This window comes from Pholis gunnellus (assembly GCF_910591455.1).
Source record: "Pholis gunnellus genome assembly, chromosome: 12".
Classification (NCBI taxonomy): Eukaryota; Metazoa; Chordata; class Actinopteri; order Perciformes; family Pholidae; genus Pholis; species Pholis gunnellus.
The window spans coordinates 14,907,384-14,927,419 of record NC_136539.1 but is presented as its reverse complement, the minus strand read 5'-3'; the positions used below and the strand labels follow the sequence as shown (position 1 = coordinate 14,927,419).

Here is a 20,036-nt window from a genome sequence, read left to right as displayed (position 1 = left end):
ATTGCTGTAACAGACATTAATGTTATGTAGAGACGTAGAGCGTTTTAGTTGAAATCCAGGTGCAGTAGCCCATTTCGTATAATCACTAGGTGCAGCGTTTAGCATTTTCTAGCAGGGTGGTTTCTACTGGCTGATTTTTTTTTGTGCTGTAGTGAATAAAAACCGCAATAATGTAGGTTGGCGCTCAGGTGAGAAGTTTCCTTGCTCAGGATCTGAGGCGTCTAGCTGGCTAGACACTGAACGGTGGCTGGTGGCTGTAGGAGAGCAGCACGTGTTCAACAGCTTATTATAGACGCTAGATTTTAAAATGTCATGAATTCGCCTTTTTTGGGGGGGGGGGGGGGTTTGATGCTCAGGTTTTGTGTTGCAGATTGAGAGCAGGAGCAATATATCAACAGCCACTAGATGGGGAAAGTCACAATGACTTTGCTTGTGTCGTATAAATGTCCCCCGGCTCCAAACCCTAGAGCCCCAGCAACATTAACTGCTTTGTCTTGTTATCTTTGAAAGGGGATACTGCACCTGTGAGAGCTTTATTTTGAGCCCTATTTGAGTGTTTGTCATCCACCTCGATTCTGCGGTTGAAAAAGAAAAAATAGACAGCCAAGGTTGAATTGGAACGAAAACGATGTCAAGATGTCAGCTCGTGTGTGAGCAGACGGCTGAGATTCTGAAGTTAGGAATAAAAGCCAGAGACAAAGGCCACAGAGCAATAAAGCACGCTCTTGGTTTTCAACAACCTCATCTCAGAGTAACTTACTCCTGTAAATAAACATCTGTAAATGTACTGTAATCTGTTCTCCTCCCCTATGACGTCTCGCACAGCTCTGACGGAGCCCTCCGTCACTGATGATGAGCCCCCCCGATTGGTTGAAAAATGAGCAGGAAATTCTTTCATCTGTATTACGTCAGTATTGGACACTGCAGGAGGGCGTGAGTCTAGAGGACTGAACAGCACAAGGTGAATCTAAAACTGTACCGATGGATCGATTTGCTCTTCGCTTGAAAGGCTTACACCTGGTACTGAAAGCAGCTGCTGCCTTTCCTCGAGCCTCCTTCACTCTGTTTACGTACGTGTGAAATAACCTAGTGTCTCGTAATAACTGGGTAATCCGATCAAGCTGTTAATAACATTGTCTTTCTGGCATATATCCTGTGAAGTTTTGATTGTTGTAAAGTTTTAATTTAATTCTTGTTTTTTTTTTTTTCTTTGTAGCTGGCCTACGTGATTATTGAATTAATTTATTATGAATGACTGGTAAGGTTTCAGGCAGCTTTAGAAATGTCATGATCTATGATTTCTCCTGAATAGTATTATTTAAAGGAAGCACAATGACTTGGTGGGGGGGTGAGGACAGTATTTGTATGGGAGAACAAAAGCATTGCATATCATTGGCATCATTTTTTGTCTGTGTGACCCTGCAGGGGACCATTCGTCATTTAGATGATGAAGTATTGATTTGGCAGACTTTAGTTAGTCAATGTCAGGCACTATAAGGAATCACTAGCACAGCCAAAAGCCAGCCAGTGCTCTGACGCAGCTGAGACGTTCAGGCTGAAGGCGTGATGCTGATTTCTGTACTTCTGCAGAGATCCCTTCCTCTCGTTTTTAATCAAAATACCAGATACTGACATCTGAATTTCATGTTGCCTCATCCATTGTATCGAACATCTGTTTCTTTGTTACTCTCATTTCCAACTACCTGTTTCCTGTTGAATGGCATTACGATCAACCAATCCTGTCAGTTTCCTGTATTATCCAGTGTACAGTGCAACGGGTATCTGGGAGAATAAAATCAGAGCAAACGACTGCATGGAATAAATGCTGATGTACTGTACCCAACACACTGCGGTCCGCCTCTTCTCTTCTAAGTTATAGTCATTTATAGACTCATTGAGTTTTAGAAGTTCATTTCATGCCTGTTTCACGTGTATTTTAGAAGCCACAGGACCCATAGTGCTAAAGTTTTATATAACAATAATATGAAACTCAACCATAGTCAGGATTTTAGAAGTATACTGAGGTAGCAGACATTTATTTTCTACATTATATTTATTCATTTGAGTGTTATATTTACTGTCTCCAAACATAACATTTTGTAACAAAGTTCTCTCCGAGCTGTCAGGAATTTGGTAAAATTATTTGTATTTTAACACCAGGCACAAAGATGCTAAACCTAAAGAATACCCAAATTCCAAGAATCAATACTATGAAGAAGGTTTTCTTTTAATGTAAGTTTTCAAATTTTAAATGTTTTAAGTATGAATATTGATTTGGTATTTTTCAGTCAAGTCGAGTGTTCACTAACTAATTAATAAGGCAATAAAAAAAGAAGCAAGACCTTAATTAAGGGGTCCTCAGATTATTTTGCCCCCACCGTTGTGAAAATGGGGACAAAACCATATGTAAGTATAATTCATGTATTATGTACTTTGTTATTATATATATATGATTTTTAGCGTCGTAATAATAAAACCTGTTGAAAAGGTTGGTGTACGTGCTCTACGTGCTGTTGTAGAACTCGAGGAGGCGGGGTTAATGTCTTAAGACTTGCTGAAGCTGCAACATTGTATTGCCGGACGGTGCGGGGTCATAAAATAAGCGCTCACTTGCACTCCTCCCCGCGAGCTGTGCCTTGAAGGGGGCGGAGCCAAGTCCCTGGTAACGTTTACTCGAATGTTACCTACTGCTGACAAGGAAGCGACAGCTGGATTAACCATTATTTACCTAAAAAGAACCACTTCATTTAACTTGTTGACGGCCATTTTAAAAAGTTTTCACCCAAGTTTGTTCTCGTAAACTCGGTCAAAATGTGCACGATGGACTTGGAGAAGCTGAAGATGACGGGAGCTGGTCGAGCCATGGCAGTGCTGACCAGCGGTGGAGATGCACAAGGTGAGTTTTAACTCAAATTAGCATTATAGTACAGGTAGTAGCCTTTAAATACATGCAGGTATTAAGATAACTTCATGTAGTAAATGTCAACATAAGCATGGAGTAATAGCAATAGTTTGTTTATGGAGAGGAGTGAAGATCTTTTGATAAAAAATGATTGGAAAGTGTTATAAAGACTGTAACGCTAATGGGTCAAAGGTCGCGTGTGGGTTGCATATTCAGTCTGTGGCCCAAAAAGTCAAAATATGACCTCCTAACATCTGTTACTAACCACTCCCCATTGACCTCGATGGAAAACATCACGGGGTCGAGGAAAGGTGTGAAGGAGAATTCATGAGGAGTTAGGAAAAGACGACCAATAACAACCTCCATACGCACGGGCTCACAGACGTCGAGGCCGTGCGGGTTTGGGGCTGTTCCACGGTCAGATCATCGAGTGTTTGAGGGCTCTCCTGCAGACATGTTCAGCCCTCTACGAACAATTTCCGTAAATCTGCATTTCTGCCGACTTTGCCCCAGGGAATTACCCACAATGCACAGCGATGTGACAGTAAACACGGGGTTACCAAAAAGGTAAACAAAGAGGATGGCACATATTTATTACAGATGGAACATAAAAACACGTGAAATCAGATCAGAGGAATGAAAGATGTTATATTACACAGATGTATTAATCAAATATTTTATTTTGTCATTGAAGCTGTTTTGATAAAACAGACTAAATAGATTATTTGAAATTAGCCTGGAAGACGTTCAAACCAGGGAGTAAAAAGTTCAAATAAATACCCATACTTGTACATGATATATTGTGTATTATTTACACCATTCAAAGTATTCAATGTATTATGTAATCAAGCCCTTACAGTCTCTCACACTCAACCATTTAAACCCTGTGAAAGATAAGCATATCATTATGTTTTCATGGACGGCCGAATGGTGCGTCACTTGAAATGAGGCCGCCGCAAGGAATTGTGGGGCGGCATTATATTCTTTCCTTTGGTAAAAAAAAAAAAAGGTCCAGTGTATCCTAAGCTGAAGGAGATAATAAAGGAAGCATTGAAGCACTTTCCTTTGCATTTAGAGAATTCAAACAGCTCTTATCATGGCGGCTACTTAGATACATCCGGGTCATTTCACTCAGTTAGGAACCGTAGTTAGGAGCTTGTATTGTATGTTGCCCTAATTCACAACGGTGTAAAGTAACCAACGTTAAGTACACTTCAAAGTACTGTAATTATGTACAGTTTAATGTACTTGTACTGTGTTTACATTTTCTGCTAGTCTACTTTATTCCTCTTCTCCACGACGACTCAGCTCAATATTGCACCTTTTACCGCATTGACGTTGTATCTGTCTGATACTGTACTTCCAGTACTGGTAACACATACAGTGCCACGGTCTGTTCAAGTAACACTAATGCTGGTCAAGGACTCTGCTTACTGTCACCAGAGAGCAGATGGCACCGTTACCCAATAACCGATAATGGAGTCATATGGAGCACAGTGTTTGATTTCCCCATGCAGGGTGATTGTGTAACAGCTTGTGTGTAATGAAACTCATAGGCAAGTCTAATATTTCTATGCAACTATCATCGATCCAGGGATGAACGCTGCGGTCCGAGCTGTGACCAGGATGGGCATCTATGTGGGGGCCAAGGTCTATCTTATACATGAGGTAAACAAACCTCTTTCTATTAATAGGAGCCTATTAAACATTGAGTCTTAGGACTTCATTCCTGCTTGACCAGTCTGCATTGTTGTTTTTCAAACTAACATATCATTTGGAAAATTGCTTTTCAGGGATACCAGGGCATGGTGGATGGAGGAGACAACATCAAGCTGGCAAACTGGCAAAGTGTGACCAACATCATCCAGCTGGTAGGTTAAATATTACACACATATATAGACTATACATTATATAGTCAGTCCCTGTTAACAGAAGGGTTAAAAGCTATAATAGGCCTTTTTTCAAGGCAGACATTTTGACTTGTCATTCTAGTATAAGCGCAGGTGTTACAAATAACAAATTTCTGGTGTTTAATATCTCTCTCTATTTCTCTTTCTTTTCTTATGGTTTTAATAGGAATTGTATTATTTCATCCACCTCCTCTCAACTCTTCTCTCCCTGCCTGTGTAATACTGCTTATAAGCTGGTAAGGGGCCTTGCTGTATGTTTAAGCCTTATCAGTTGTAGAAGCAGCAAGTTGCACAAAGGAAATTAGTAAATTAGTGCATTAGTAAATTATGGAGCAAATGTGTTGAAGGCAGTTGATTTTTTTTCTAAAGCAAATCTATTGTTCCCTGCTTGAAATTCATCTCATCTGAATCTTCCATCGCAGATATTTCACGCAACTAACAACACCATCAAGAGCCAGAGCAAACTGACGTATTTCTGTCACTTAGTATGCTATTACTCAGTGACAGATTACAACGTGGCGCTTGTCTTTATTTGTTTTGTCACTTGTTATGTGACGTCTCTGCTGCAGGGCGGCACTGTGATAGGTAGCGCTCGATGCAAGGCCTTCACAACGCGTGAGGGACGGATCGCGGCCGCCTTTAACCTGGTGAAGAAAGGCATTACCAACCTGTGTGTGTGCGGCGGAGACGGCAGCCTCACCGGAGCCAACATCTTTCGCAATGAGTGGAGCAGTCTGCTGGATGAGCTCGTACAGAAAGGTAACGTACTCTCTTTGTTAATTTAACCCTTAACCCTCATTATGTTCTCCTACTGCACAGTGGAAACAATAAATAATTAAAGTGCTGAAAAAAGCCCTTTAAGGCATCATTTAATCGTCCAGTTTATGGAGCAGACTTTGTATCGTTTCATGTCAATACAGATAAATAGCTGTATCATCCACAAAGAACAACATATAGACCGTATAGAAGAAGTGGAGTTCGGCTTTTTTGCCGTCACCATCTCGAGATGACACAAGGTGGTGGGGCAAAGTACAACCGAACGTTGAATTATACATTTTCTAGCCGACGGAAAGAAGCCAGGATATTTCATTGCAAACCTCCAGGTGTGCTCATATGACATCAGCTGACCTACACAAATGTGTGTGTGTCTGTGTGTGTGTATGCGCTACTTCAGGAAGGATCACAGACACTCTGGCCAAGCAGCATGCCCACCTGAACATCGTGGGGCTTGTGGGCTCCATCGACAATGACTTCTGTGGTACGGACATGACCATCGGAGCTGACTCAGCGCTGCACCGCATCATGGAGATCATTGATGCGATCATGACCACAGCACAAAGGTGACAGCTGCTGTTTAATTACGACATGATATTCACTTGTTCAGTAGTTCTTACCAAACAAGGGCTCAGACAAATGATGAGCATAGTTCACAAATTTATAGAAAAATGAATCACGATTGTAAGAGATATCCTGCAGATTAATAATTGTTAGTTACAGCCCTATGTTACACCTAATGTGTATTTATACCTGCATAGTGTAATGAGGGAATGCAATCGTTTTGTGGTAATTCAACACCCCCATTCAAGCGTGTTTGGCACGATGTCCTTGGTCTCGCCTGAACTTGCTCCCTTGGATCTCGGCATGTTGCTACAATATGGACATTCTCAGTTTTATGTGCTCACATACTTTTGCTCTAAAAGGATCAATATACATGTTGTGTTCCTCCCACAGCCACCAGCGCACTTTTGTTCTGGAAGTCATGGGGCGACACTGTGGGTGAGTAACACTCACCAAACACACTTTGCTTTCCTTCACACGCTGTCACCGAATAAAACAAACGTGCTGTCACTCCAGATATCTGGCCCTGGTGTCAGCACTGGCTTCTGGAGCAGACTGGCTCCTCATTCCAGAGGCTCCGCCTCTCGAGGGCTGGGAGGACCGGATGTGCAACCGCCTAGAGGGAGTAAGTTCAGTTTATTAGTCCCACGCATATTTGTATTCACAAAGAGAAGTTACTCTGTTTTCAAGTAGGAGAAATATAGACATGTAAACATTTCAGGAACACTCCCTTTATACAGTACTTAGAGGCAGGATTGTGCTAACTGATTTAATGGCTGATATGTATTTATCTGTTTGACTCCAGAGCCGCACAAGTGGGTCAAGACTCAACATTATAATCATCGCAGAGGGAGCCATCGACATCAATGGCAAGCTCATCACCTCAACCTACGTGAAAGATGTAAGTTTAAAGATGTGCCTATTCGGTATGTAACAGATGCCTGTGGTGTTGAAATATAATTCAAATGTTCAACACGAGCAGAGAGCAGTTCAGAGCTTCCTCTCAAATGTTTGTACTGGACTGTTCTGTTGTGTGTGTGTGCCTGCTATATAACCCATAACCCGGTGAAATGCTCCCATGTGTGTTTGAAGCTGGTGATAGAGAGGCTGGGTTATGATACCAGACTGACGGTACTCGGCCACGTTCAGCGAGGAGGAACTCCCTCCGCATTCGACAGAATACTGGTGAGCTGGACAACTGCAAAAAAAATGCTGCTATGACACATGAACAAGATGTTGAGGCCATACAAGTATTAATTCAGCGATAGTTTGAACATTTACCTGCAGATCTAAACCGCCTCATTGTCGAACATGCCTCTCATTTAGACATGATTCCCTTCAACGTTCATGATCTCTGCATGTGAATGCGCTTGTACAGTGTGGACTCTCTTTTGTTGTCAGAGCTGTAAGTTGGGCGTGGAGGCGGTGATCGCCCTGATGGAGGCCTCTCCTGACACTCCACCGTGTGCCATCGGCCTGGCGGGTAACCACGCTGTTCGTCTGCCTCTAATGGAGTGTGTGGAGATGGTGAGTCGCTCTGCTCTCCTCTATGATTGTTGTTGATGGGCATATTTGGAAAAACAGTGGGAGGTCGCTGTAATTTTTCGACTGTTTTGCAGACTAAATTGGTGCAGACTGCCATGAACGAGAAGAGGTTTGATGAGGCCATCAAACTGCGTGGAGGGTGAGAGCTGAGAGGATTCTTCATGTATACTAGATAGTTAGAATATATCATTACATTAAAATACAAAACTGCCTCGATGTATGTCAACATAGTCTGTTGTAAATGTATTAACCATTCTTATTCTTTTTTTCTGTGCAAATATTAAACAAGTCTAAGCTAAAAATGATGATTTTCTTGCAGGAGTTTTGAGAACAACTTGAAAATCTACAAGCTTCTTGCCTTCCAGAAGCCCATCAAGTCTGAGGTGAGTCTATCACTAACATGAACACTCACACACACACACATATACGGTAGTAGCCCCAACATGTATAAATGAATCATCAATGTTTAATGCAAATGTGTGTATTAATATCTGACTCGTGTTTCCCTCAGAGCAATTTCTCCCTGGCTGTTCTGAACGTGGGCGCTCCGGCTGCGGGGATGAACGCGGCGGTGAGGTCTGCTGTGAGGTTGGCGCTCGCTCAAGGACTGAAGGTCTACGCTGTCCACGACGGCTTTCAAGGACTTGCCAATGGACAGGTGAGGGCTGCTACCTCTGCGTCTATACCACACTGCAGGGGGGGTTTCAGCAACAGGTAGCCTTCTATGAGACTGAGAGGAAACCGTTCAGTACTGACTCGTGTCCGTCCGCAGGTTGTTGAGATGAAATGGCACAGTGTGGCGGGATGGACGGGCCAAGGGGGCTCACTGCTGGGGACGAAACGGTGAGGAACAGGACACTCTGGTTTCTATAATACGAACATTTAGGTCATCTTAAGAGTACTTCAACAGTTTAGCACTTTACTTCCTTTTAAGTTATGGAGACATGAGACACAAATTGATGCAGGAGAGAAGCAATATGACAACATGTACCATTGTGTTATTGTTGTGTTATGGATCCCTGTCGTGTCCCTGGGTGTACTGGCCATTGAGGTTAATGTGAAAAAATGCAATAGCAGGTCTGCGTCATAGCTAAATTTGAGTTGTAATTATATTATTAATCATATATGATTTTTGGATTAATGTGATCAAGTACCTTGATTTGTCAGGTATTATTTAGATTAGCCAATTTTCTCAATTGATTTTTCATAAAATGTGCTATATCACAATATATAATGATATTTTGATATTCCTACCTTTCAATCTTGTGTGTTAACTTCCAAAATCACCAGATGTTACAGTTCCCATGATGCAACCTTCCCACCCACATCTTTCAAATCCAAAGGCCCCAGTTTTTAATGCAAATCTTCTGGTGAAAAACATGTATTCTCCCCCCAGAGACCAGGGTGACGTCACTTGAGTCATTTTATCAGATTTGACAAACCTTTATTCAGAGCCATAGGAGAAATTAAACAACGTATTACAGGCTGTGGGGGACAACTGCAAAGTGACTAGCAAAGTGCCTCTTAAAATAGTCAGTGTCTTTTAAATTATTCATGATTTATGTCCTATTTCAGAACTCTTCCAGAAAAACACATGGAGAAGATTGTGGAAACCCTCACCAAGTTCAACATCTCAGCTCTGCTGGTCATTGGAGGGTTTGAGGTATAAGACACAACCCCAAAGAACCAGAACTGCACTACCTGTATATTATTTCATAGCGTCGACGTTACATCAAAGAGCGTTCTCTCATCTCTTGATGACTTTCAAAGGGGTACGCAGGTGTGCTGCAGCTGTTTGAAGCCCGGAGTCGCTATGATGAGCTCTGCATCCCCATGTGTGTGATCCCCGCTACCATCAGCAACAACGTCCCCGGAACGGACTTCAGCCTGGGAGCAGACACGGCTGTCAATGCTGCCATGGAGGTAATGCTGAGCAGATGGCAAATTAACAGAGTGACTTTGATGTTTTCAGGATTAACACGAATAGAGACCAAGCCAGAGAACATGACACGTAACATGAGCTGCTGTATTACTGAGGTACACTTTGAACTCTGTATACTTAGATAAAACGGGGTTGACAGTGAGTGTTTAGAGCTTTAGTTTTAAATCTTTAAACTTTTAGAGGGAGTAAGTTGGATCAGCACTTTAGTTCACCCCTTTACTTCTATATTAAAAGCTCACAAACAACACACCAGCGCTACTACTAGCGGCTGTAAGTGCCCTTCAACTGCCAGTGTCTCCATTCACTCTGCCGTTTTGGGTTTCTTCCTCAGGGTTGCGACAAGATCAAGCAGTCCGCCTCTGGGACCAAGAGACGGGTGTTTGTGGTGGAGACGATGGGGGGGTTCTGTGGATATCTGGCAACCTGCACTGGCATCGCTGTGGGTGCTGACGCAGCCTACATCTTTGAAGACCCCATCAACATTCACGACCTGAAGGTGAGACCAGAAGAGAACCCTCCGCTGATTCTTTTCTTCTTGTCTGCAGTGTTGACAGCTTTCTGTCTCTTTTAATATATATACAGACCAATGTGGATCACTTGACTGAAAAGATGAAGAAGGACATCCAGCGGGGTCTCGTGCTGAGGTGCATAATACTCACTCAGCCACACACAGAATCTGACGCAAACGCTGATGTGCATCTTCTCGTCTTTGTTTTTCACAAACATTGTCCGATTTTAGTTTTTCCTCTGTTGATCATTTTCTCTGTCTTAACAGGAATGAAAAATGCCATGAAAACTACACTACAGATTTCATCCATAGGCTGTACTCGTCAGAGGGGAAGGGCATCTTTGACTGCAGAGTCAATGTGTTGGGGCACCTTCAGCAGGTACGGAGCCACCACACAAGTCCTCCACTCTGGAAAATTACAGCGTAGCAACTTATAAATCTTCCATATACTGTGAAGAGACAAGAGTGTCATAATATATATGTATTAACTGCTTGTGTGTTTGCGCTCCAGGGGGGGGCACCGTCTCCCTTTGATAGAAACTTTGGGACTAAGCTGGGTGTGAGGGCTATCCAGTGGATTTCAGAGAGACTGACTGAAAACTTCCGTCTAGGTACAGTTCCTGTATAAAGTCAAAGTTGATAAATATATATATATATATATATATATATATATATATGAATTGCTATGAAAGTCAAATCGCAGCATTGTTATGATTACAGCATGGTTTTTTTTCTTTCCCACCAGGCCGTGTGTTCGCCAACTCACCAGATACAGCATGTGTGCTGGGCCTCAACAGGAAGGTCATCTCATTCAGCCCCGTCACTGAGCTGAAGGCTCTGACTGATTTTGAGTAAGCGATGTCACCATTTTTAGCCAAATAGTAAGAGTTCATTCATCCTTAATAAGTCTTAATAAAATCTGATTTCTGCCTGTTTTTCAGGCACCGGATGCCCCTGGTCCAGTGGTGGCTAAATCTTCGGCCGTTGCTAAAAATGTTGGCAAAGTACCAAACCAGCTTCTGTGAATACGTCCCTGGAGAGCTGGAACATGTGACTCGACGCTCCATCAGCATTGACCCCGGCTTCTAGGCTCTCTGAAGCTGCAGGAGACTCGCTGCACTTTCTGACCCTTAGTTGTCCTCCATCCCTCGTTTCTAGGCAGACTACATACTTTAAGAATGGTTTTCAACCCACTGCAATGCAAGTTTACAGGACTGAAGACTATGAAAAGCCAGTATGTTGTCGGTATCATAGGAGCTATGAAAAAGTACTTCAAGTATTCATTTATCCAAAGAGGAGCAGGTTTTTTATTCCAATCAAGCCGCTGTTACCCAATCACTGCAATACATTTCAGCTGTGCCATTAAGCTAAAACTCTGATTTACTACTGAATATATTATATAAAGGGGATATGTTGGTGTGGAATAATCTGAACAAGATGTATGTATAAGCCATGTTATGCAGCTAGTTTTTTGGAGCCCCTCTTATCATTTTCACAAAGATTAAAGTGGTGCAGTGGGTGGTTGGATGTCAGAATGTGACTTTGACTCATGGGACCAGTGAGGCGTTCATTTCATTTTATTTATACACTGCGTAGGAAACGCTGCTTCTATCATGAATTAATGGAAACGGAACAAACGTATTGATACACAGTGTAATAAACGTAACTACTGAATTTAGAATAGAGAAGTCTGTAAAGACATATGAATGCATGTTGTGTATTATTTTGATAATGCTTTACCTTCAATTAAATGTCATTTAACAGTGATACTGTCAGCAATATGTTCTTTCAAATGTGTGAAGAGCAATTCAAATAAGATATTAAGTTAAACAGACAGCTGAATACATATTTAACAGAACAAAGCTTAATACTAACTGTGTTAAACCATGAAGATATCTGTCACTAACCACTGTATGAGAACACGACAGAAGAAAATCGGTAACAAACTGGTATTAAAAACAATAATTCAGCATTTCAGCATTTTTCTTCCAATTCTCAAAAATTGAATGAGAATGGAAAGTCGTCCCTGGTGTTGTCTTTGTTAGATGTCTGAGGGCTTTTGGAGGAAAAGGCAAACTGGAAGGCTTCACTTTGCTCTGGTTGTCCAAACAGGAACTCAGGACCTGCAAAGTATACATACACATATAATATACATACCTGTAGTTCTAATACACGTCACAAAAACAGAGGGATTAGATTCGATACGTACAGGTTGAAGACTTTGGTTCTGCAGTTTTCTGAAAAGGTACAAACATACAGTGGTTTGGTATTTTGTTCTAGTTGCGCTGTATGAATTAAAAAGAGGTTCCAATACAAGCGCAGCACCTTCTCGCTGAAAAAAGAGCCGGCAAAAGCGAAGGGGGACTCCTGTGAAGAAAATCGGGAGTTAATTCTAAAACTTGAGAAACTGATTTCTGTCAAATCACTTATTGCTTTTGCTCGCTGCTCACCTCATCCTGTGAAGAGCCCGCTTCAAACCCAAAGCCAGAGAAGCCCGGGGTGCTGGGCTCGGAGTTCAGAGAGAACAGGAACGCTGGAGATTTGGTATCGGAGGTGCCGTGACGTGGGGAGCTGGCAGGGCTGAAGCTGAAAGGAACAAATAAAACACCGTTCTCAGTGGCGGTCCTGACAGGGATTCTACGTGTTGGACAAGTCAGATAAAGCCTCACTTAAATGGGAATGTTGGGGTTGAAGGCACAGCTGTCGTCTCCAGCGGGGTCGACTGAGGATGTTTGTCTCCAGATGATGACTGAGCAAAAGCATTGTCCTCTTCGCTTGGTGTCTGCTCTTCATCCATAGCTACGTCTTCCTCCACCTCCACTGCCTGCTCCACAGCGGACTGCTGTTCATATGCAGAAAACACCTTGTACTTAAAACGGATTAAGAAAAATGCAAGCAGCAGACGCGGAGATAATCTGACTTTTAGTTCCTTGTAAGGGTCAAGCTCCAAAAACACGGGCTCCCCACATTCTCCATGATGCATCTCGATGGTGGGGTGTTTTTTTTAGGGCCATTTTATGGACAGTCTGGGTACAATGAGACAAACATTACCAAGACTTGGTCTTCTTGTTCAGTTTCCTGCTCCTGCTCGTCAGAGTGCAGCTCATCTGGGTGTCTTTGCTCTGAAGAAATAATGCTCGATGGGGTTTGATGGAACATAAATGTTAACTGAAACATATGAGACTTTCTTCTACTTACCATCTAACGGCTGACCTGACCACAGCTCACTGTTTCCTCCGCCTGAGGACGGGCTGCAGACGCTAGTGTACTGTACCTTGTTTTCCTCACGAATCTCTTCAGCATTTACCTCCACAGAAGTTTTATTACCATTCTGAAAGATCAATCGAAACACATTAATTAATAACCACACGGCCGAGTTCTGTGGAATTGGCTTTAAGTACAACATAGTGGGTAAGATAAATATAGCAGTGTCGGCAACATCAAATCAGATGAATAACACATCTGTCAGGGCTGGTGAGAAGAGTTCAGAGTTCTTACAGCAGTAGAGGAAAAGCTGTTTTTTAAAATCGTATGATTAAGCGGGCAGGGACCTACAGCGCCTCCTACAGGGCATCAGCTGGAGGAGGTGGTGGGCAGGGAGAGAGTCAGATTTTGTTTTTTATTTTGTTCTTTTGATTGTCCGATATAGCGACTCAACTGAAGCCAATATTCTTGGATGATTTATTGATTATGCGCTGCAGTTTCTTTGCATGCTGCCGTACCAAACTGTCATAGAAGAGGGGAGTATAATCTGTGTATAATCTGTATAATCTGTGTCTGTGCTGGGCTTTTTCTTCGGTAATGTGGTCTGTTTTGAGTGTGTTGCTGATGTGTGTGTGTGTCAAAAATGTTGAATGAATCAGTGATGGTTATGGCTTCTCCTTAGACGTGAATGGAGGCTTTGCCTGAAATCTCTAATGAGTTATTGTGATTTAGAAGTGTTGAGCTGGACGTTGCTATGAACGCACCGAGTGATAGCTACCCGCTAACGGTATCTGTCTTCCTTCTTGTTGGTTATCAGTCCAATTATGGTTGTGCCGTCTGCTTGTTTAAGAATGGTGACTGAGCTGTGGTGGGGAGTGGTTTGTGTAGAGGGAGCAGAGCCAGGGTGACAGAACGCAGCCCTGAGGACCAGACGAAAGGCTATTCATCTTAACCCTCTGTTGCCTTCTTCTAGTTAGTTTTCCTGAAGGTGGCCCTCACCTCCTCCTCTTGGATGTAGAATGGAGGGGGGTGGAGGAGAGAAATGTGGGACTGGAGACTGTTCACGCCTCCCATAGAACTCATGGAGTTTGTCTAGCAGGTCACTATCAATTTCTATTTCATAATAGCAAGAATTTTCCAGCTTTGCAATTCCATCAGCTTTGTTCAATGTATCCGAGTACCTTTGTCTGGTTGAGGTGAAGAGAGGAGATGTTAATGGAAGCATGACTTTCCTCCTCTGTCTGAGGATCTGATTGTTTCTCTGGTTCTGCTGCGGGCTGCTGGCCAGAAACACTAGGAAGAAAAGTGACATTTCATGAGAGAAAGAATAAGCTTGTGTCAATATTCTTTGATATCTATGAAATTGGCTGAAAGATACCCGTCAGGTGGTGTCTCAGTGGAAGAAGCATCGACGGCTGGACCTGGTCGGACAGAAATTAGAATTAACTGCATCAAGAGCAAATATTTTCAGCAAGTTATGATGATATAAAAAGCGTATTACCAGTGAGTTGGTCCAGCTCCTTCTGTTTCATCGTTATTTGATCATCACAAGCCTTGATCCTAAACTCAATCTCCTCTTTGTCCGCCTGCAGCGTGAGGAGCTTTTGTGCAACAGGATTTTGGTAATAATATTCTTTATGCGACTGGAATTTCTTCCTGCAGCCTGTAATTCTCTCTTCATAGATTTCCCTTGTTACGTTACAAATGAAAAACAATTCAGCGTTCATTATTATTATTACATATCAAATGCAAATCAACACACACAGCTAAGTGAACCCACATGTCCTGGCGGTAGCTGGCTTTTCTGCTCTCCAGCTCTGCTTTCAGTGTGTGCTCATACTGGAGAAGCAGGCCGTTAGTCGCCTTCATGCTAAAGTCACGTGGATGACAAGCAGCAATAGTGCATATATCAATATTAATCTGCACTGCCTATGTTAAGTTATATGTCAAATGTGTTGTATGTATTGCCCAGTCATCATACCTTTTAGCATTTGCTTTATTATGGATCACAGTGCTCTGCTTCACCCTGATTTCCTCCTCAAGTCTTTTGATATTTCTGTGGATTGTTTCGATGTACGACCTCCTCTCTGCAGTGTCAACTCTGCAAACTGTTGACAGAAATGTGAGCACTTGGTTGACACCATTTCACAACATAAATAACGTTTGTTTGTTAAGAATTACTGTTTGACGTAGGAAACGTTACCTTTGATTTGTTGGTTGATTTCATTCTTCTTTTGGGAAAGCTTCCTTGTTTGCAGAGCTATCAAATACAAACGGCAGTTATGTTGTTAGCCAGCTAGCTAATGCTAGCTAACATTTAACGAGCGTTAAAACTTTTACATTGCACGTCAAGCAAACTTCAACTGACAACAAACTACAGTGTAAACGTACAATAAACTCAATAAGTGAACTCACCAAACTGAAAAAGGATGCTGTCAATAGTATTAAGTGAATATTGATCGTTCATTTTTAATTTACACCTGCCTAAACATCACTGGTTAGCCGCACGCGCGCTCTGGCAGGCTGCTGTCAGTGTTGCCAGATCCGATTGATTGACAGGTGATCAATCACGTAAAATCACAACAATGCCTCGTATCTGAATCAAATAACCAAAGATAGTATGTTAGATAATTAGGCTATCGCAGCCCACAGAGTGGCTCATGCCAATCAAACATTACTTACATATTAATCAAATTAAATGATCTTGTATCTGTATTTTTCACCATAAAATGACTTTTTGTATTGTTTTCACAATACTTTCAAAACACTGTCAAATGTTGACCATTTGGTCTAACATTAAAATTCTGTTTGCTGGTGTAAGAGGAAAAAAAACGACTGAACCGATTAAAGTTGTACCCAATAATTGTATCTAAACATTTGATATACTAAAAAGTAAAAGTAGTCACTATGCAAAAAAGGTCCATTTCAGATTTTTATACATGATATTACTGGATTTTTAATTATGCTGCATTAATCTATGCATCACTTTAATGTTGCAGATGGTAGAAATGTGGGGGTCACTTTAATTACTTTCTACTTAAGTAATGTCAGCAAAATTGCTCCAAAAAGTAGCCTTCTTAACATTCTGATTGGCATCTTGAGTAAATTGCGTTAAAATGTTTATCTGAGGGGGTTCATTACATGATTATTTGTATGTATTCATGTGATTTTTAGTGTAGGCCTTTATATTGGTGTTTCCCACACTACTCTCGAGGACAGATGTGCTCCCCCCCCCCCCCCCCCCTGTGCTCCCCCCCCTCCATTATTTCACATGACGGCAGTGAGGATCACGGATGGTTCAGCAGGATTGGTGGAGCAGAGGTCAGAGGGGCGGGGCTAGTTCTATTCTGGAAACATTTTTGCGTAGCGCATCTGTATCGGCAAAATAACACACAGCGCTGTGATGTGTGGGCTCCTGCATTGTCTACATCTAGTGATTTATCCGCACATGGTATAGTTTAACTGCCCGTTGCTCGTCCAACCTATTGAAGGTAAGATTGAATCTCAATTCCTACGCTATTTAGAGTGCATGTTGTTCGCCGGCTGGCGTCTGCAGACAAAAGAGCGGACATGGGTGGGATTTAAATGGGAGGGGATCAGCTGTGTGAAGAATGGGATGCATTGTCGATTTCACCCCCTGCTATCAAATTATGCACTTTTTTGGGAAATCCCTATATTCCGTCTATGAATTGTGTAGTTTTTCTGCCGATGTGTCTGTAAAGGCGGTGCGATGATGTAGAATGAGCTCGATGCATATCCTCTGAGATTATCGGTGCGCTGTCATGCAAAAGACAGAGACATCCCCCCTTTTTGAACGAATCTTTCACGCTTTGTTTGTCATCTATCTAGAGCGATGTCTGTTCAGATGCATAATGCCATTAGATCAACGATAATGTGATATTTAGTAGATTTTTTTATTAGTCATCATCACACAGAAAGCGACTGTGCAGAATCTAGGCCAGGATCCCTGTAAGGAGTGCATTATTGTGCCTGTACACAAGCAAAGCTGCTGTAATAATAATAATATAATCATATACCTCTCTCTCTCTGTGTTTGTGTGTGCTTTTATCACTTTGCTGTCAGCTGGAAGTGTTCCTTAGATTGAACACTTACACATAATGGGTGGACATAGGCTGTGCTGCTCAGGACTTCACTACTAGTCTCCATACAACCCCATCAAAAAGTAGCCTATAAGAGTCAAAGTGTTTTCTGGATCAGGTGAGAGCATGGCACAGGTAGAGGAGTCTCACACAGAGGGAGAGGGCAGCCCCCAGATCGTCTCCTTAAGATCGGACATATCGGGGAACCATGTGGACGACGGAGAAGCGGGGCCCTCCATAAGGAGGAAGAGGAGGAAGAAGAAAGACCCGCGCCCAGAGTCCATTATTGTTTACCGCTCTGAGATGGAGAGGGCGCCTGGAGAGGACCAAGGCGGTGAGGAGGGAGCAGAGAGGAGCTCAGAGGAGGGAGCTAAATTCCTCTGCACACCTACAGGCGAAGGTGAGAGGGGTGTTGGATTCTGTTGAGAGGCCACATGCATCTTTTTATTACTCAAGGAAAGTTCAGTCATACGTTCGACACTACTGTGCAATTTACACCCTGCAAACCGACTGCATATTAGCAAAAATATAGAAAGCTTTGAGGTATCGTCATCAATATGACTCCATGTAAATGATAAGATACCACATTTCTTGCTCGCCTGTCTTGCTTTTTTCATTTGCCACATATAATTGTCTTTGTATTATCTTTTGTTGTTGTGTTATCTCTCAACAGGAGGAGGATGGAGTCTTCCTCCAGACAGCCGCTACGTGACCCTGACAGGCACCATCACCCGAGGGAAGAAGAAGGGCCAGTTAGTCGACATACACCTCACTCTGACGGAGAGGGAAATCAGGGACCTGGCCAAGTCGAAGGAACGTCTTGATGCAGAGTGCGAGGCGGGTGACGGCGCTAGACGCACCTGCAGCTTCGGCGTGTGCCAGGGACCCCATGTCGTCCTGTGGAGCCTCTCCTGTGCCCCCGTGATTTTCCTCCTCTCCTTCATCACCTCCTTCTACTACGGCACTCTGACCTGGTACAATGTCTTCCTGGTGTACAATGAGGAGCGGACGTTCTGGCACAAGATTACAATATGCCCGTTCCTCATCATCTTCTACCCCATGCTCATCATGCCCATGGCGCTGTCTCTGGCTCTGTACTCCGCCGTGGTGCAGGTGTCCTGGGCCTTCAGCGAGTGGTGGCAAGATGTGAGAGACCTGGAGAAAGGCTTCTGCGGCTGGGCCTGCGGGAAGCTGGGACTGGAGGACTGTTCCCCCTATAGCATAGTGGAGCTGCTTGACTCTGATACTGTTTGTGGCACTCTGCAGAGCAAGGCCCCCAGTGAACTCGCCCAGACGTCCTCGGTGTGATGGGCGCTGAGGTCCAAGGCTCATGTTGGTGTGTAGAGCTAAGTCCGAGTGATATGACAAACATGCTAGAACGTTTGAGTCAGTCACAGGAAAGCACTTGAAAGCTGTTTACTTTTCTGTAAATGAAAACCTACCAAACACTGCCTAAATTATCCTGAAATGCTGAACTATTGCGCATCATTTATTTAAACATTACTGGATCCAGATCACTATGAATGATTCCCTTTAGCATGGGAGTGGTAATGTACCTCTTGGTAGAAGAGTTATCCTCCAATCACTGAATCCCTGGTGCGTCCTGTAGTAAAGTTTAGATAAACTGGCGGAGGACACTGATGCAAACATTGTTTGAGGCCTGGAAGTCAAACTACGTTTCACTTCATCTGTAAATAATTGTAATTAAGTTTGATCACTGAGTTGTGCACTGACATCAAAATGAAGATGCATTTCAAAGGCGACGCTGTCTCGTATGTGAAGCCGTCATCCTCACTCTGTGATGGTGTAGTTGTAGTAAGGCTGGATTACCAACTGGAAAAAGTTGGCAACTGCCCCAAGGGATCTGATTGTGAATATACATCTTTGAGCACAATATTGACTGAAACAATACAAGTGCACCTTAAAATGGGCAATGTCTTGTGAAGCGGTTCTGTGTCAGCATATAGTTTTAAGGATAAGGATTACTTTATATTTTTCCCATAAACAGTATCAACAATGTGCCTCATTGATGTGTTTTAAATATTTCTCGGGGATCAATGGCTCAGAGAAATAAGCTACATCAGGCTTTGGGGTATACACGGTAATTACATGCTGGAAGCATTAATCCAGTGTTGATTTTTCATGGGTTTTGCTAAAATTAAGAAAAATATAGAATATTACCAGCCTTATCCTTTAATAACTGTATTATTCTGGATGACATTGTGCTTACATGTTGCATATTACTGAAATGAATTGTGTTTCATCATGAAGTACACCAGCATATGAGTATGTGTTGGTGTCTGTGCATCTAGGCTTGTTACAATCAAGCGGCCATGTGTTGCTGCTGTGTGTTCTGTACTTGATCTGTATATGGGACATGAAGAGAGGGATCAATAGGGGCCCATGGCAGGCTAATCCAGCCATGATTCGAAGCCATAGTCAGGACAAGGGAAACATTTCTTTGGTGAAGTAACATTTGTCATTGTCTTCTAAGGCTCCATCAACACAGATGTTTGTGATCTTTAAGTACGTGTGTTTTTCTCACAATCTTGTTTCACGCGTGAGCAAAATGAAGTTCACTGTAATT

At 42.7% G+C, this 20,036-nt stretch overlaps 3 protein-coding genes across 3 annotated transcripts; 2 read left to right on the top strand and 1 right to left on the bottom strand.

Moving 5' to 3' along the window:
- Positions 1–2,650: 2,650 nt before the first annotated feature.
- Positions 2,651–11,912, top strand: pfkla (phosphofructokinase, liver a). The gene is made up of 22 exons (XM_079169998.1): positions 2,651–2,896; positions 4,497–4,570; positions 4,696–4,773; positions 5,382–5,571; positions 5,987–6,152; positions 6,544–6,588; positions 6,667–6,775; positions 6,956–7,051; positions 7,243–7,335; positions 7,552–7,677; positions 7,770–7,834; positions 8,015–8,078; positions 8,207–8,353; positions 8,468–8,538; positions 9,271–9,358; positions 9,466–9,618; positions 9,969–10,133; positions 10,220–10,281; positions 10,413–10,524; positions 10,657–10,756; positions 10,891–10,996; positions 11,087–11,912. Exons 1-22 carry the CDS (start codon positions 2,812–2,814, stop codon positions 11,232–11,234), a joined length of 2,343 nt encoding a protein of 780 aa, XP_079026124.1. The 5' UTR covers positions 2,651–2,811; the 3' UTR covers positions 11,235–11,912.
- A 228-nt stretch (positions 11,913–12,140) lies between these two features.
- LOC306704056 (uncharacterized protein) lies at positions 12,141–17,466 on the bottom strand (the record flags this gene model as incomplete). Its single annotated transcript, XM_079170267.1, has 9 exons — positions 12,141–12,268; positions 12,471–12,477; positions 12,596–12,731; positions 12,815–13,014; positions 13,197–13,267; positions 14,851–15,038; positions 15,130–15,219; positions 15,331–15,457; positions 17,463–17,466. 9 exons carry the CDS (start codon positions 17,464–17,466, stop codon positions 12,141–12,143), a joined length of 951 nt encoding a protein of 316 aa, XP_079026393.1.
- A 109-nt stretch (positions 17,467–17,575) lies between these two features.
- Positions 17,576–18,873, top strand: tmem169b (transmembrane protein 169b; the record flags this gene model as incomplete). The annotated part of the gene is made up of 2 exons (XM_079170660.1): positions 17,576–17,849; positions 18,123–18,873. 2 exons carry the CDS (start codon positions 17,576–17,578, stop codon positions 18,755–18,757), a joined length of 909 nt encoding a protein of 302 aa, XP_079026786.1. The 3' UTR covers positions 18,758–18,873.
- Positions 18,874–20,036: the final 1,163 nt, after the last annotated feature.